The 17827-nt window shown below is 44.2% G+C and overlaps 3 protein-coding genes across 3 annotated transcripts; all 3 read left to right on the top strand.

Moving 5' to 3' along the window:
* The first annotated feature begins 2399 nt into the window (after positions 1-2399).
* On the top strand, positions 2400-2885 carry LOC131482434 (keratin-associated protein 9-2-like). The gene has a single exon (XM_058676495.1). It carries the CDS (start codon positions 2400-2402, stop codon positions 2883-2885), a length of 486 nt encoding a protein of 161 aa, XP_058532478.1.
* A 4491-nt stretch (positions 2886-7376) lies between these two features.
* On the top strand, positions 7377-7862 carry LOC131482433 (keratin-associated protein 9-2-like). Its single transcript, XM_058676494.1, has one exon. The coding sequence runs from the start codon at positions 7377-7379 to the stop codon at positions 7860-7862; it is 486 nt and encodes a 161-aa protein (XP_058532477.1).
* Positions 7863-15021: 7159 nt separating this feature from the next.
* On the top strand, positions 15022-15537 carry LOC101535979 (keratin-associated protein 9-2-like). The gene has a single exon (XM_058676492.1). The coding sequence runs from the start codon at positions 15022-15024 to the stop codon at positions 15535-15537; it is 516 nt and encodes a 171-aa protein (XP_058532475.1).
* The last annotated feature ends 2290 nt before the right edge of the window (positions 15538-17827 follow it).

The following is a 17827-nucleotide window of genomic DNA, read 5'->3' as shown; positions in this document are numbered from 1 at the left end:
TGTCAACACTACCGACATGCTGTGCCTGGTCCATGACCTCCCATTGCATTCAAGATTTCATGACGGGTTACCAGAGGGATGACAACTGCATCTCACGCATCCTATTCCCTTCGCAGCGTCCAATATCCTGCTGCCTGGTACATTATTCAGCTACCGTAGAAAGGAAGCTCTTCTTCTCTCCATAAGCTTAGTGGTAGATAAGGTGGGCAATCTGTGTTGGGGGAGAGAAAAGTAAATGGCTTTGCATATTTTAGCCTTTGATTGATCAACACAAAAATTAGTCTTTGTTCACTGAACAGAAATTCACTTTTTTCCAAATAGCACCCAGAATAAATAAATACATAAACGAGGGCTGGAAACCTTTCTGATATCAAGAGAGTTTTTCTTGAGTCACAGTCAGTCAAGCACACAGAATTCATTGCAGAGACTGAATCATACACATCAATTGTAGAACTAGCTGTCTGAAAGAAATAGTGTGGCAGCTTGTCATCTGACTGAATGCCAAGGTCATAGGTATAGGATGTGTTAATTTTATGTGAAATTAGTTTAAATTGTTGTCTTTAAAATTAGTTGCTTGGTGGTATGACCAATGTGATGAACAGACATCATGACAAGTCACCACAAGGCCATGAACAGTAGACAATGAGAAGGATGACCCACAGGTAGCAGAGCAGCTGACTCAGGGCTGGTGACCAGGAGGATATTCAACCACAGGAAGATTCACAGGAGACTGGGAGACAGCGGACAATCTGGCAGCAGCTGGACACGGCAGCTGGAGCAGTAACAGGTGGATATGTAGCAGGTGCTTTATCAGCACCTGGAAAAGCATCAGGTCTTCTGGCATAGTTCTTGGCCAGAATCCTGCTCAGAGCAGGTACAGCCAGGACAGCAGCAGCCCCTATTGTCAGGGGGCTAGAGGTTCTGCATGGCTTTCCAGGAGCATGAGACCCTGCAGTCTGGAAGTCTTTCCAAGTCTACTTCTTCACCCTGCTGGGAACTGACATCACCATGTCCAGAATTATTTTATTGCCATTGTTCATCTTACTAATTGATACATTGTCAGACATTCTGATTGTGGCATGATGTTGGTACCTTTGGTTTCAAAAACTTGCTTTTCCGATTTTTGATTCATGAACTCTTTGCCCTTATGGGTGACTTTAATCTTCTTTTTCTGCTTAGGTATCAACTCATAACTCCTTACACTTTTCAAAGTGTGCTCATTGATGCTCTGTGCTCACACAAAGTCCTTCTTTTATCCACTAATCTCTTACCTCTGCTCCTGAATGAGATGCATGGCCCAAATGCCTTCAACTTGTGCAATACATTAAATAGAGGCAGACAGAAAGGATTTAAGGCACATGGCTTCAAATTTTACTCATTCAGGAGAACTGATCATTCTCTTCCTCTCCCAATCTCTACTGAATTCTACAAATGCATTACAAATTATTGTTAGTCCAAGACTTTAGACTGGCAAACAAAGTTCTCCTTTATTCAGTAACTGCTTTGGTCCCCACCAAATGCTAAATGCATGCTCAGGAGGGAGATACTGATCCTCTTGATCTGCTCCATCCATTCATCCACTGCAGCTCCATTCTGAGTCAATGAGCAGCGGGTTACTTTACAGGATGAATTAGTAATGTCACTAGCCAGGTGCTGAACCAACAAATGTGGGTGTATTCACCTTGACAGCCAAGACGAAGAAACTGTCAGCCAAAACTTAGGTCAAAGTAAATGAAACTGCCCCTAGAAGAGCACGTTGCTGCCAGTGATAATAAGATATGATTTCCTTCAGAGTTAAAGATACCTGAGTCTCACATCAGAGTTCTCAGAGTACCTGGTTTGATTGCGGACTCAGGCCAGTGAATCCAACTTCCTGCTGTGTAGTCCTCAGAGACAACAACGGTAGCTCAAGTGATTGGGTCCCAGCAACCTGCAACAGAGAGAAGAAGAGAGTTCACAGTTTACAACTTTGACCCTGGCCCAGCTCTGGCTGAGGAAGACAAGAGACACGGCCTGTGGTTCTGACCTCACCTAAGAAAGAATGTACCTGTTAGAAAATCAAATACTACTGTACTTGGCTTTAAAATGAGGGTTAACATATATGGAAGAGGTTGACATATTTGTCCTTGCAAAAAAAAAAAAGGTTTTGTTATTTATCAAAAAGGGTAGATAATAAGTCAATTACACAAACAAAATTAAGAATGCTTAAGAAACAACTTCCTCCAATGGGTATTTCCCAAGGATTAGGGGGATTAACCTAAACAACAACAAAGACAAGTGTGCTTATTGGCCCAAAGTTTGAAGGTCCGGGGTATAAAAGGCCCAGAGTGGAGAGAAGCACCATATTCTCAGAAACTCACCTGGGAACAGAAACCCACCTTCCTCCCACCCCTGACACCATGACCGGCTCTTGCTGCTCCCCTTGCTGCCCACCCCCCTGCTACAGCACCACCTGCTGCAGGACCACCTGCTGGAAACCAGCCTGTGTGTCCTGCTGCAGCAGCGCCCCCTGCTGCCAGCCCAGCTGCTGCCAGCCCAGCTGCTGCCGCCCCAGCTGCTGCCAAACCACCTGCTGCAGGACCAGCTTCCAGCCCTCCTGTGCCACCAGCTACCACCGCACACCCTGCTGCCAGCCCAGCTGCTGTGTGGCCAGCTGCTGCCAGCCCTGCTGCCAGCCCAGCTGCTGCAGGCCCAGCTGCTGCAGCTCCCCCTGTGGACAGGCCGGCACCTGCACCCCTGTCTACTGCACCAGGACCTGCTACCACCCCACCTGCATCTGCCTGCCCAGCTGCTGCCCGCCTACCCGCCGCCTGGCTTGCTGTGAGCCCAGCTGCTGCCGCCCATCCTGCTGTGTGTCCAGCTGCTGCCAGCCCTCCTGCTGCTGATCCTACCACCTATCACAGCCCAGCTCTCTGAGAACCAACCCTGGGCCTGCACTCACTGTCGCTCTCCTGCCTTTCCTCTCATACAGCTCTTTCTCGGCTGTCTTCTTCTAAGGACTCTTGCACATCAATTTGATGCTGCGCAGCCTCTTGCGCCTGTTCTCCTTTTCTTTATGTGCTGATCGGTTCTCCACGTCCTAGCCTGCTTTTGCCTCTCTTCACTTGATGTGAAGAAGATGTAGAAATACAAGCCTCATCCTTTTTCTCCCAGCCATGGAGAAACACAAGCAAGAAACTAAAACCTGATGGATTTTGCTTAACTTTCCTCAACATTACAACATAAACATCGTCTCAAGTTATTACAACTTGTAGCGTGTTCTTTCCCCTTTTATTCTCACTCTCTGTTGTCTTCCTGCTGACAGGGATTGCCCCTGTTTTTTTCTAATAAACCTGAGCATCATGACTTGAATTCTGTTGCTGTTTCCTAGCGCTTATTCCATGAGAACTGCCTTCATTCCTCCTCTCACTTATACACACCCTCCCTCACCTCAAGATTGCCTCAAAAGATGTCCACAGCCAAGAGCATCTTTGACAACTTACATTCGAGAAAAAAAAAGTGGCATGCATAATGTCACCTGGCATGGCGCTTCACCCTTCATGTTTTACCTCCAAGGCCCTTTCCATCTTACCCCACATGATCAACACTGAGCATGTGGAGAGGTGTGCTTTGCCAGCTTCGGGTTCTCTCACATGAGACACCTGTGGGATACCTTTGTGCATACAAGCAGTGGAAGGTGAGGAACAGGGAAACACGGAGGAGCTGTACATCACCAGCATCCGTGACGGGTGTGAGTGTGACATAAAAGAGGGTATGTGAGTATCCTGAAGAACTATACAAAACAGCACACAGGGCACATGGAGTTGTTCAGACTCTGCTGCCTTTGAGAGAGCAGGGTGTCAGGAGCCATGTGCTGCCTGATCAGGTGGGAGAAACGTCATCCTCTTGATCTCTGAAGAGGTATGCCAGAGGACCCTACCTCTGGTCTCTAACACTTGTGCATCTTGGCAGGGGATCAAAGGGGTTTTTGGTTAATATTCATTAGGTATTACATACATAGCAAGTGCCATGTGCTGCAGGCAGCATTTCGTTCTCTAACAGTCTTTGGAGTAATATCTTCCTGCACTCATTTTAGAGCACGATGCAGTGCTCTCCAGGATTTAATAGAGCATGCACCAGCTTGACTGGCTGCACAATCTGTAAACAGCTTGGCTGACTTCTCAGAACCAATCAGTCTCTAGTAGGAGACACCAGTAAAGGTGCAAGGGACTACTGTGGCACAAAAGTCTTTCTTTCTATAAAAGGATTGAGCATGATTTTCATGTTTCTCTCAAGAATTGGAAGACAGGCAGAGTACTAGTTTACAATCTCTAGATTCCAAGGCCCTATGCCTTCAACAGCTAGGCAGTATTGAAGTCACTGTGACAGCAACTGTGTTTACACAGGGCAGGAAATCATCTTCTAGGACTCAAATTACTAATTTGAATTATTAGTCTGTATTTGATTTTCAGAGAAAGAACATTGAAAAGTAATATACACTCAGAGGAGAAGAAGATAAAACACATTTGATCTTATGGGGCAATGTTGAAGAGAAGCAAATATAGAGCCACCAGCCAAATGAACACCAAATATACATTGCAATCAAAACCAGCTTGAATAAGAGGGATGCCAAAAAAATCATTAAAAATACAACTGCAAACAGACTAGGATATGTTAAGCAATTTTCCCATGAATTCCTGCTGTTCAGTAGCAGAACATGGAGGTGAATTTTTCATAGGTTCTCATTTCCTGGTTACAGATACATACAAGGGAGAACCAACCAATGGATCTTATGAGTAGAGACACTGGCCTGGGTGGAGGTCACTGCAGACCATCAGTGCATTCTGTTAGAATAGTATGCAGGTAGCTATGAAGCAATTAGGAAATGATTCAGAGGAGGGTTGTAATGAGAGAGAACAGTTGATTGACAAGTCCATGAAAAGAGACTTGGATGACAAGTAACCCTGCTAAACTTCATGACAGCCATACTTGGCATGCTGTGTGCAGGGGCAGTAGTATCCTATGCAGAGGGAGGGCAGGTGCCCAAGGTCAGAGAAAGATAATGTGACTTCCTGTGAATAAGCAAAGGAAAAGACGGTCTATGACAATGGACACCAGACACAAATGCCCCTTTCTTTATGGTCACAAGGGAGCCAACCCCATGAGCAAAATGCACAGAAGGCTTAAAGCAGATGATAGTTAATGTCAAGATAATCTTTCATGTGGTTCAATAGACCAGGATATTCTGAGGCTATGAATTCAGACTTCTGAATAACTGGACAATCACCTGACAAGTTATCAGACAAAAGATTCACAAGTTGAGGTGAGCAATCTTCCTTATTAATTTTGAAGGGTACCACTGTTGAGAGTACATTTACCATGAGTCACTCATTTCTGCACTTTTGATCAGAACTGGTTCTATGAAGAGTAAACAAGAAGATAAAATAAACCAAGGCAACAATAATCAAGAAAAATTAGGGTGCGTAGGATCTGTAATGGATTTTACATATGAAATGTGCAATAACTGTAAAGTCTCAAATACTTTGAAGCATAGTAGGCCATCATGAGAAGTCTACACCTGCTGAGTCCTTAATGTAGTGGAAGGTAGAGCCTTCGATGAAAAAGTAAATTGAAACAATGTTATTATAAAAATTAAGAGAAAAATAAGAGGAAGGAAGAGCATAGTGGAAATTTCATTTTACTCCCAAAACTGTGCATATGAAATACATGAACTCTGTTGCTCTAATACAGTTTCTAAAATTTGAAAAGTAATAAGCAACAAATCAAAACAATGAACATCTTATTGATGGATAATAGTTAGGTTTGCTTTTAGAATCCTAAAAAAAGGACACTAAATATTTTAAATGTATAAAAATACATAATTTATGTTCACAAAATTTTAATAAAACTCATTTGAGAAGAGGAAAATCTTGACATTTTAGATGAACTCAAAAACTATAGTCAATGTCTTAAAACTCTGTGAAACTCAAAGAAGAAACAGCTTGAACACCAAGAAAAAGCTTGGGTAGAAGACTAGAATAGACACTTGCAGAAGGAAAAGTGGCCCCAAAAATGCCTGGTGTGCATTAATCATCAACATAGGACAAACATGAAGCACGACTCCATGGAATACGAAAGGCTCAGGACAAAATCAGAGTCAGCAGCACACACCGCTTCGTGTGACAAACTGAAACACTGCTGTGTGCTTTTAGCCACACATGTAACTATGCATTTCCCCTTACACCTCCATCTATATTCCCATATCCCTTACATCTCTACATAGAGAAGAAAAACAAATTAGGGCTGACAATTTCCCCCATTAATTACAATGCCTACATTGACAGGTTCAAAGATAAGTTCAGTGTAATCATAACTATCTCCTACTTCCCATGTACAGTTTGGGATGCTCACAGGGGACCACCAAGCCACTCTGATAGACATGGACAAGAATGTGGAGCTGCTTCCTGAGTCTCTGTGTCCTTTTTCTGCCTCTCCTCTTACATGGATCATGATCAGCGTGTAAAATTTTATGCCAGCTAACTTACACTCCGGTATCTATTTTTAAAAATATCTTTGATCTATTTAGCATATGCAGTTGCACACAGAGAAAGAGACAGAGAGAGAGAGATCTGCCATCTGCTCCCAAATGACTACAACAGCCAAGGATGCCCCAGAGCCAAACCCAAGAACACATTCCCAAGTCGATACCAGGAACCCAATTACTTCTGCATCAGCAGGAAGCTGGAGTCAGGAGCCCATGCCAGCCATGAAACCCAGGTACTGCAATGTGACACACAAGTGACCATGCTACTGCACCAAACACCCCTAAAACAAATACACCTGACTTACCTGGAAATGTACACAGTAGGTTGTCACAGAGAGAGACACCTGCCTTGAGTCAGGTAACTCTTGGGAATCAGACTTGAACACAAGCAGAGCTTCAATTCATCAGAACAGATTCTTCAGAATCCTACCCCTCAAGGCAGTGTCCAGTCTAAGCACAACGATGGGGGAAGCTGCAGGAGAAACAGCTCTCCCAGCCATCCCCAGAGCACTGGGAACCGTCACAGGACCAGAGGCTGTCACATGAGAGGAAATTATACTAATGAGGAGCTTTAACTTTCTCATTCCTGGGCATGACCTGAAACAGTATTCCCAACTAGGAAATAGACTAGACCACTAATTTTCAGAAACTTCAAACACCTGTTGAAAAATCTGATGCATCCTGGTGGTACCTCAATGTTTACAAAAACCACAGCAGAATACAAGGAAAACCTCTGCTCATTGGCCCAAAGTTTGAAGGTCCGGGGTATAAAAGACCCAGAGTGGAGAGAAGCACCATATTCTCAGAAACTCACCTGGGAACAGAAACCCACCTTCCTCCCACCCCTGACACCATGACCGGCTCCTGCTGCTCCCCTTGCTGCCCACCCCCCTGCTACAGCACCACCTGCTGCAGGACCACCTGCTGGAAACCAGCCTGTGTGTCCTGCTGCAGCAGCGCCCCCTGCTGCCAGCCCAGCTGCTGCCAGCCCAGCTGCTGCCGCCCCAGCTGCTGCCAAACCACCTGCTGCAGGACCAGCTTCCAGCCCTCCTGTGCCACCAGCTACCACCGCACACCCTGCTGCCAGCCCAGCTGCTGTGTGGCCAGCTGCTGCCAGCCCTGCTGCCAGCCCAGCTGCTGCAGGCCCAGCTGCTGCAGCTCCCCCTGTGGACAGGCCGGCACCTGCACCCCTGTCTACTGCACCAGGACCTGCTACCACCCCACCTGCATCTGCCTGCCCAGCTGCTGCCCGCCTACCCGCCGCCTGGCTTGCTGTGAGCCCAGCTGCTGCCGCCCATCCTGCTGTGTGTCCAGCTGCTGCCAGCCCTCCTGCTGCTGATCAGCTCTCCAAACAGACATGGTCTTCCCATAACACTAACCTGTCACTCAGGGAGCAATTTCAGGCCCAGGGTGATAGTCTAGTGGATAAATCCTTGCCTTGCATCTTGCGGTTCCATGTGGGTGCCGGTTTGTGTCCCACTTGCTCCACTTTCCATGTAGCTTCCTGTTTGTGGCCTGAGTTACTAGTAAATGATGGCCCAAAACTTGGGACCCTGCACCTAGGTGGGTCCCAGAGCAAGGTCCTGGCTCCCGGTTTCAGATCAGCTCAGCTCCCCATTTTGCAGCCACGTGGGGAGTGAACAATGAGGCCCAAGCTCTTTTTCTCTGTTTCTCCTTCTATCTATATATCTGCCTTTTCAATAAAATAATTATAATGATAAAGTTAATCTTAAAAAAAGAAGTAAATTATCTTTTTCTGCTGTGCTGACCTCCAAAATGCTCTACCCAATACTGCTGTTACTGCTGTCTCTGACTGTGAGTCACTGATGGCATGCTAAATACTTCTTCCTGATTGCCTCCTTCCTAATACCATCTTCGAAAATGCTCAATTTTGACTTTGAGTCCTCACTTTGACCTTTAATTTCCTCACTCATTTCCCCTAGATACGTTTCTCACAGGTTTGTATAGCTCATCAGAACTCGTCACAATCGTAGTTTCTCTTTCAGTGTACCTCCATGTCTTATATCCTGCCCTCCTTCCATCAACACTTGGTGTGATCTTCTAAGTAAAAGCATTGTTACCTGTGTATTTCTTAATAAACTCTATACCATCCTTCATCAGAGATTGTGTTTTGGTTTCATTGTACAGTATTTCCTGACTCAGAACCTGGAATACACATATTGCAAACATATTCATAAATGCATTATCCATTCAGAACTCCCCAACAGCCCACCAGGATTTTTTGCCTCCATTTAGTTTTCAAACTAAATGGAAATAAATAGATGTCAGCAATCAGGGGAGAATGGGTGTAATTGATTTTATTTTACCTTAATACTTCTTATTTAGTCGCTTAAAAAGTGGGGGTGGCAAGAAGAGAAAACTTTCACCTACTATCTGCTATTTCATTTCCCAAGTGACCAGAAGAGGTAGGGCTAGGTCATTCCAAAGCTGGAAGCCAGGAATTCCATCTGAGTCTCCCACACAGGTGTCAGGGGCCTGAGCCGTTGGACCTTCTTTAGTTGCATTTCCAAGCACATTGGCAGAGAGCTGGATCCGAAGTGGAGCAAATGGGACTCAAACTGGTGCTAATAAGGGATGCCTATGTTGCAGCTACAGCTTAACCTACTGCACCCCAATGCCAACCCTATGAAATGTGATTTTGCAGCAAGAGAGATCAAGAAACAAGGTGTCTGACCAGAGGTGGGACCTTTTGACAGTGTCAATCAGATTGTACTTGTATAATCACAGTTAATTCCAACAAGTACAACATCAAGAAGGTCTGGGAGAGAGAGATGTTCCCACAGCCTTCCTCTTTAACAGAGGTATCCCATAACAGAACAGGTTATCCTGAGATATGAAGTGATAACTTATCCTTAACTAAGCAAACACCTGGCAGACATCATATATTGCACTGGGGTTTTTCTTTCCTGTGGGTGAAAAGTAAGAGGGTGCCCTTATGGCACCTTACATTACTGAGTCCCTATGAGTCTTGCACAACTGTATCTTGCTCAACCAGTACCACCGACTGACTGACGCTTGCTAATACTGCTGTCATCCTCTGTTGTCCATGTGCACTCAAAGAAATAGCATTTTATAAATACACAGTGTCACTTAACTGCTATCCTTTCACTTGGGAATGAAAGAAAGTGAGCTTCCAAAGGTCTCCAAACTTATTTTTAGTTTTTCAGTCAAGCTACCTAGGTTAGTGATTGATGCTTGTAGACTTAGAAATCCAACATTTTTTAACCTTAAAAATGATGAACCACTTTTGAAGAAACAGCAAATGTATACATCCTCCCAAAACAAATATATCTAGTTACTAATCATAATGATCAATGTCATAAGTGAAATTGTCATGCTCTTCTTAACAAATCATTCCTCTAGGAACAAATGTGTAAAAGGGAAGCCAAATAACAGCCAGGAGGTTATTTTCTGAGCAAGGAATTAGAAGAAGTTAGAACAAGTGAGTGTTCAGTGAAATCTTATGCATTTATGACAAGATAATGGCTTGTCTCTGGAACTGGAAGACTTCAAGTTACAATGTCCCTCTTGCTACAGGGACAGCAGTGTCTCCCCTTATTCTAAGCTTCCAACTACCCAATTGTCATTTTTAATATGTATTTTTGGGCCCCACGTGTTAGCCTAGTGTCTAAATGTTCGCCTTGCATGCACCAGAATCCCACACGGGCACCAGTTCATGTCCTGGCTGCTCCACTTCCATCCAGCCCCCTGCTTTGTCACCTGGGAAGCAGTCAAGGATGGCCCAAGGTCTTGGGACTCTGCACCCATGTGGAAAGCTCTAAAGAAGCTCCTGGCTTTGGATCGGTTCAGCCCCAGACATTGCAACCACTTGGGGAGTGAACTAGCAGGTGGAATATCTTTCTCTCTGTATCTCCGTCTCTGTACATTAGCCTTTCCAATAAAAATAAATTAAAAAAAAAGAAATGCACTTCTGTTCTTATGAACTTCAAACAGGCTAGAATAAATTAGCCTTAAAGTTATTCTACATCTTTAGTTGTGCCTCTGGTATAACACAATGCCTAAGACCGAGCAGTTTGTCAAAGAAAATTGGTTTATTCGGCTCGTGATTCTGATGGCTACATCACCACCTGTCAGAAGGGTGAAAGAAGAAGCAGTTCTGTGCAAAGGGTTGTATGACAAGAGGAGAAGCAGCAGACAAAGCCAAGAGAACCTCATTGACTTGTTCTCTGGATAACTAATCCAGTCCGCCTAAGACCTGACTCATTCCCTTGAGATGGGATTAATCCATTCATAAGAGCAGAACCTCTGACCTTCTGCTAGGCAAGGTCATTCAAAGGCTTCTCCAAAGAGAGGTCATCCACTGTTTAGGATGCCCTCATCACACCTAAATGGCCAATGGGAATCCTGCTCCTCACCCAGCTTCCTGCTAGTAGCTCCAGGGAGGCAGCAGAGAATGATTCATGCGCATGTCCTCTGGTCACACATATAGGAGGCCCTGATGGAGTTCTGAAGTCCTGGTTTCCACCTGTCCCAGGCCTGACTCTCTTGAGCCCTAGCTTGGGGTACACAACAGTTGATTTTAAAAAAAAACTCTACCCTACTGCCAAGGAGACCACGAGGAAATGGAGTGCCTTCGGAGACCAAGAACTCTGAGGTCAATCACCCCCATTTGGATCTACCACATGGGATGGAAGAAGCCCAAATCCTGCCTAGCAGGTTCCAAGGTCATCGGAACAACAACCAGGATCCCTGAGGGGTCCACAGAAACAGAAGAACAGTAAACTTCCTTCGGGACTAGGGAGAGGAGCTTTCTCTGGTCCTTGCCTGCTTTCAACTTTGGGTCCCCACCCCCCTCTCGTAATAACCATCAGGAGCGCTCCAGAAACCCCTCAAAACAAACAAACAAACAAAACTAGAATAGATAGACAGAGAACAACAAGGAAAGCTTAGAACCAGACAGGAAACGGTCAGCGGGGATGCACTTATACCTCACTGGGTGGGACACAAAAATTAGTTACTCCTAACTGGGGTATGGAAGATTTCTCTGCACACCCCTCCTAAACATGCTCACCTAAACTGTTGACCTATATCCTGTTAGAATTATAGAGTTAGACCACCCGAAAAACAGCCAGGTTCAGCGAAATCATGCTTCAATGCTATAAACTGCTAAAGACTAAAATTAAAATAGGCATGAGACAGCTGAATAGCAATCTAAGCCATTTTAAGGTGTATAGAATACGGTTGAATGTAAACCAAAATTGAAATGTCTATGAAGAAGTCACAGGTTATGGTTGAGAACCTGCATTTTCCTATTAACATATTGGTTAATCAATACCATGTCAATTAATGCCATAATGTTGTAAATGGTTGGAAATATTATGTTGGGACTTTTAATTGATTGGAATGATACTCTGCCGACTCTACCTTCAGACCAGAGATGGTCTCACCAAGAAACCATTGAACTTACCAGGACAATAAGATGCTAGACTTTATGCTTGGTAACTACCTCCAATGAAAGATGTCAACTGAATTTGAACTATGGAAATGCAACAAGGTGGAGCAATCGACCGTGGGGGGAGGGTTTTGGGAGGGGCGGGGGCAATCCCAGTGCATAAAAAAATGTATCACATAATGCAATGTAATTAGTTTTAAAAAAAGGAAATGCAATAAAAATCTGTTAAAAAAAACTCTACCATTCTCTCTCTCTCTCTCTCTCTCTCTCTCTCTCTCTCTCTCTCTCTGTATCCCTATCTCTCTCTCTCTTTCTCTCTCTCTCCCTGGTATGTGTGTGTGTCTATTTCTCTCTGTGTGTCTGTGTCACTCAGCCTTACAAGTAGATTAAATTAGTAAATTATTTCATTTTCCTCCAGCCTTCCACTGAGAACAAATTTCTCTCTCTCTCTCTCTCTCTCTCTCTCTCTCTCTCTCTCTCTCTCTCTGTATCCCTATCTCTCTCTCTCTTTCTCTCTCTCTCCCTGGTATGTGTGTGTGTCTATTTCTCTCTGTGTGTCTGTGTCACTCAGCCTTACAAGTAGATTAAATTAGTAAATTATTTCATTTTCCTCCAGCCTTCCACTGAGAACAAATTTCTAGCCCAATAATCCTACAGAGACTACTTCTATCCAAACTGAAGCAAAGCATCTTTGCACAATGTTGCTTTATTAGGGCTATGAGATATTGCAGGCTTATCCATTGAAAAGGGAATTCTTGTTCTTCAAGTGCTGATATGTCATCTAGTCATCCTTAGAAATACCAATACAGGAAACCATATCACAGCCAAGTTTGATCACAGGACAATGGGTAATCTATTGAGCTAAGCTTTTGTAGAAAAAATAAAGGAAGCTGAATAAGAACAGGAGATTCAATTTATAAAACATAGTTCCACATACATGTAGCCATAGTCACATTGGAACATTAATTGATGCTTTTTTCTGACATGTTTACTGAAAAAAAAAGCTAGAATAGTAATAACATCTCAATGCATTATGAAATTGCATGTTACAAATTTCAACACATTTTTCAAGATAGAATACCCCTGAAAATAAGAAATAAGAAAATCCTAGCAACCATAATGAGAAGATACTAGAAAAAGACAGAAGGAATTATATTTAATTAAGAAACATATGGTCATATTGAAAATATACAGGTATCCAGTGCACCATTCTGCTGCATTCAGTTCATGCTGGAGACCCGTTCAGAGGCCAGAGCAAAGAAGCACTCCTAGATGAAACAACAGCTGTAGAACAGAGTAAGCCATGATCATTTATACATGGAATGCCTGTACATGTGGAATTTCTGTAAGGAAATCCCATTTGTAGCAATGTGTTAGAAATAATAATGGAGTTGAATATAAATGAACACACAAACATGATTTTTTCCTAAGTCAGTTAAAAATAAAAGTTTAAGATTATAATACACACAGTAGCATTAAAAATAAAAACACCTGGAGGAAAATCTGAAGATAACCAAGATCGCTATGGAGAAAAGCATAAACAGTTTGACAAAGCAAAAGCAAATGCACAAGCAGTTCTACTCCCAGGTAGAGTTTATCCAGCAGAAATGGTGAGATACGTTTACCAAAATACCCTTACCAAACTATCCAGAGAAGAACCATTTTTCGTATTTTAATAGTCTCACCCTAGAAACAATCCATGTGGATATGGACAGTAGAGGGAACAATTCAGGAATGTCATCTTCACAAAGTGGAGGATAATACAGTGGAGAGAATGAACAGACTCTTAGAATAACTGTCACAATGCTCATGTGAAGAGCAAGTAGCCAGTTCCACGCGATTCCACCTCAATCATCCTTGGAGACAATCAAAACTGAGCAGCAGTATTCCTGAACTGCTTATATACACTGGAGGATGATGAGTGAAGTGTCATATTTTTAACCAAGTAGAACTCTGTTCAATTTGTGACCACCTAGCAAGCTGGTAATTAATAATCTGGGTGCTTTGGAGGCTGTGATGTTGAAAGGGATAAAAGGAACTTGTATTATAAAAAATAGAAGCACCATTATTAGACAAATATACTAATATGAAGTGTTACCAATAGGGAATGCGCAGTAGAGGAGTATATGAGAACTCTCTGTGTTGCTACCTCATGTGTTTTGTTTCACAAATTTAAATCTGTGAAGTAAATATCTTAAAATAAAATCAATATTATAGCTCAAAAGAAACTGAAGCATGTGAGAACTCCCAGCTGCTTCAAGTGTCACTTCTATAACTTGAGTCTTTCATTCAAACAGAAAGGATAAAGAAAAGAAAGATGCATTTGTTTGCTGGTTAACAGGTTAAGTCTATAGTTACCAACAACCTCAGCATGGCTCAAACTTCCCTAGTTAACATCCAACGTATGCCTCAAGGGGGGAAGACTACTGGTCACCTAGAACATATCTGTGCCAAGTCCCCAGTGAATTCCTCCACCTCACCCATTGCTTTGGTTCCACATTGTCATTGAAACATGGACAACATCTTCTTCCCAAGTCTTTGACAGGAGATACACAGGTGGTCTGGCTTGTACAGACACAGGTGCTGCTGGTGGTCAGGCTCAAGGAGCCTGCAGTGAGCAGATTAAAATCCACACACTTCGGTCAGCAATGTGCACTTGTCCAGGGACCTTCCCTGCCTATACACAGCCAAAGGACTGAGGTAGGCATTGCAAGCTCCCCGACAGTCTCAGCCGGCAGGAACCAACATATGACCAATGATGATTAAAGCAGGAACAGGGTTGATGATGTGGCTGCCTTCCTTTTATCTAAAAGGAAGCTTTTATGACTTGTTCTCAATTAAGGAACAAATTAAGCACTTACTTTCAAGAGGTCCTTAACATCTGGAGAACTTCCTCCTTGAAAACAACATGATCATGGGAAATAAATGTAAACAAGAAAAATCTCTGCTCATTGGCCCAAAGTTTGGAGGTCCGGGGTATAAAAGGCCCAGAGTGGAGAGAAGCACCATATTCTCAGAAACTCACCTGGGAACAGAAACCCACCTTCCTCCCACCCCTGACACCATGACCGGCTCCTGCTGCTCCCCTTGCTGCCCACCCCCCTGCTACAGCACCACCTGCTGCAGGACCACCTGCTGGAAACCAGCCTGTGTGTCCTGCTGCAGCAGCGCCCCCTGCTGCCAGCCCAGCTGCTGCCAGCCCAGCTGCTGCCAGCCCAGCTGCTGCCAGCCCAGCTGCTGCCGCCCCAGCTGCTGCCAAACCACCTGCTGCAGGACCAGCTTCCAGCCCTCCTGTGCCACCAGCTACCACCGCACACCCTGCTGCCAGCCCAGCTGCTGTGTGGCCAGCTGCTGCCAGCCCTGCTGCCAGCCCAGCTGCTGCAGGCCCAGCTGCTGCAGCTCCCCCTGTGGACAGGCCGGCACCTGCACCCCTGTCTACTGCACCAGGACCTGTTACCACCCCACCTGCATCTGCCTGCCCAGCTGCTGCCCGCCTACCCGCCGCCTGGCTTGCTGTGAGCCCAGCTGCTGCCGCCCATCCTGCTGTGTGTCCAGCTGCTGCCAGCCCTCCTGCTGCTGATCAGCTCCTCATGGAAACATCATTTGCACAAGCAGCCTTCTGACTTGCCATGCCTGTACAAATTCGTGTCTCATCTTTGCTGGAAAATAGCATGTTCTCCCCAACAAATCTGTTACCCGTCTGCCCTTTGGATCTTCTGAATCAGCTAAAGAGAGCAGAATGTACACATCATCCTGATTTGCTTGCCTTCATGTCATGTGGCTCATGATGCAGCCTGAGAAATCTTAGTCATGAAACTACCAATGTTGCTTAAACTGCAACTCCTGATCTTTATCTCTTCCACTACGTAAATCAGTAAACTTCACAAAAGTATACAATATTTCTACAAGTCATCAATCAATTTTTAAACTTTGTTTTATTTTTCTAACTGTACCCTAAGTTCTTGTGTCCTAACTTCTCATTTCTTATCCACTTTGAATTGTTTTCAGCAGTACAGGCTGTCCTAATAAATCTTTGAAAAAAAATCTGATGAATATTTCTTCCATGTTGTGTTTCTTCATTCTACTATGGTAGGAACATTCCGCATGTTTTCCCTCAGTTAAAGAATCTGTGACATTTTATTTCTCTAATCTATGAGGTGTTTAGCTAGAGACAGACATCAGAGAGTGAAAGAAATCAATGTACCCAAAGATAAAGGTGCCATCCACTGATTCATCCTACCATGTACCCACATAGTAACGGCTAAGTCAAAGGGTAGCTGAACACCAGTGACACAATAGATGTCTCCCACAGCTGCAAAAGAAACCCACATATTTGAAGTAATCATTGCATTCCAGGTACCTGTGTAACAGGCAGCTGGAATCAGGTTCTGAGGCTGGGAATTTAACTCAGATATGCAAAGTGAGACGCGAGCACCACCGCTGTTAGCCCAAACCCTTGCTCTGCTTAGTAGAGTTTTCAGGGTGGATTGCGTTACCATCACCATAGATCTCTAGCACCTGCTTGCCCAGCACTGCTGACATGTGACAGGTTGTTGACTCAGTCCCCGTTTACTCTTCCTATCAGCTTTGGAACCACTGCTCCCTTCTTCCTTTTGTGGGTTTGTGCAGTGTCCTCATGTGAGCACAGCCTTTCAAGCGTTGGCCTTCTGTTTCTGGCTTACTTCAGTTAACATCAGGACCTCAAATGCTGTGCATGTGTAACCTGCTGGCTAGCCTGCTGGTTGATGGGAGCATTCCCTTCCTTTGAAGGCTGGATAATGTTCCATCACAGGCATGTACCACATTGTCCACAGTCATTCGTTCATGGATGGACATGGCTGCTTTCACAGCCTAGCTGTTGTATGTACTGCCGTCATGGGCATGAGAGTGCCAACATCTCAACATTCTGATTTCAATCCTTTGAATAGAATTTCCAGCTTCTCTGGCGCTTCTACCTGTAATACTTTGGGGGGATTTCTGTACTTTTTCCCACAGTTCCCATGCCATTTTTCACTCTCACCCATGACACAGTGCTCTAATTTCTACATGTCCTTCTCAAAACCTTTTAGCTGTTGTTTTTATTTTTGCATGAGCCAAACCCAATACTCTAATCTTTCATTTATTCCAGAACAATATTCTAACATTTGCTGGGGTCTCAGGCATTCGGAACACATGGTTGTGGGTAAGGAACTAGAAACCTTGTGGAATATTGTTCCTCCCCAGTGCAGTGCATGGCTGGGCACTGCCAACCAGTGTTTTGTTCCCCTCCTGAATCCAACTGTGTATGACTAACCACCCTACTCCTTTCTCAGAAATGTATGCTCAGTTTACAAAATCTACAGCTGGAGCAGAGCAAATTTTTCTCATCCTAAAGTCATTCCTTCTCCTTCAGAATCTTCTGCATGAAATGGCTATGCTCCTGTTGAAGTCACTCAGGTTCCACTGTCCAAGGGACTCCTTCATTCCTTCCCCATTTCCTGATTGATGGCACCGGGAAGTGCTGTGAGACTTCAGATAGGTTAGTGCAAATTCTCCTTTGGTCCATCCCACCATCACATGTACGAGCCAATTATGATATTACGTGGCACACAAGTTTCATTATAATTACTTGTCACTTGAGCGTCATCATTAATTTCTCTTAAAGCATAAATGTGAACTCCAGAGGAGTAGGACAGTCTTTAGCGTGTTACAGGGGCTCTCATGGATTAACACAACACTGTTGTAGCGTCGACTAGGCATTCATTGCAGCAAGTGAGTCTGCGCTTCATTGTCTTTGTCTGTGGAATGCAACAATGCTCAGTTCTTTGGATACCAGTGCTTTTCTGGAATCCTCTATATCCCGAAAATGGGCCCATAGGACTCAGGCACCT

This window comes from Ochotona princeps, chromosome 17 (assembly GCF_030435755.1).
Source record: "Ochotona princeps isolate mOchPri1 chromosome 17, mOchPri1.hap1, whole genome shotgun sequence".
Classification (NCBI taxonomy): Eukaryota; Metazoa; Chordata; class Mammalia; order Lagomorpha; family Ochotonidae; genus Ochotona; species Ochotona princeps.
Note: the sequence above shows the minus strand (reverse complement) of the source record. Positions and strands in the feature narration are given on the sequence as shown.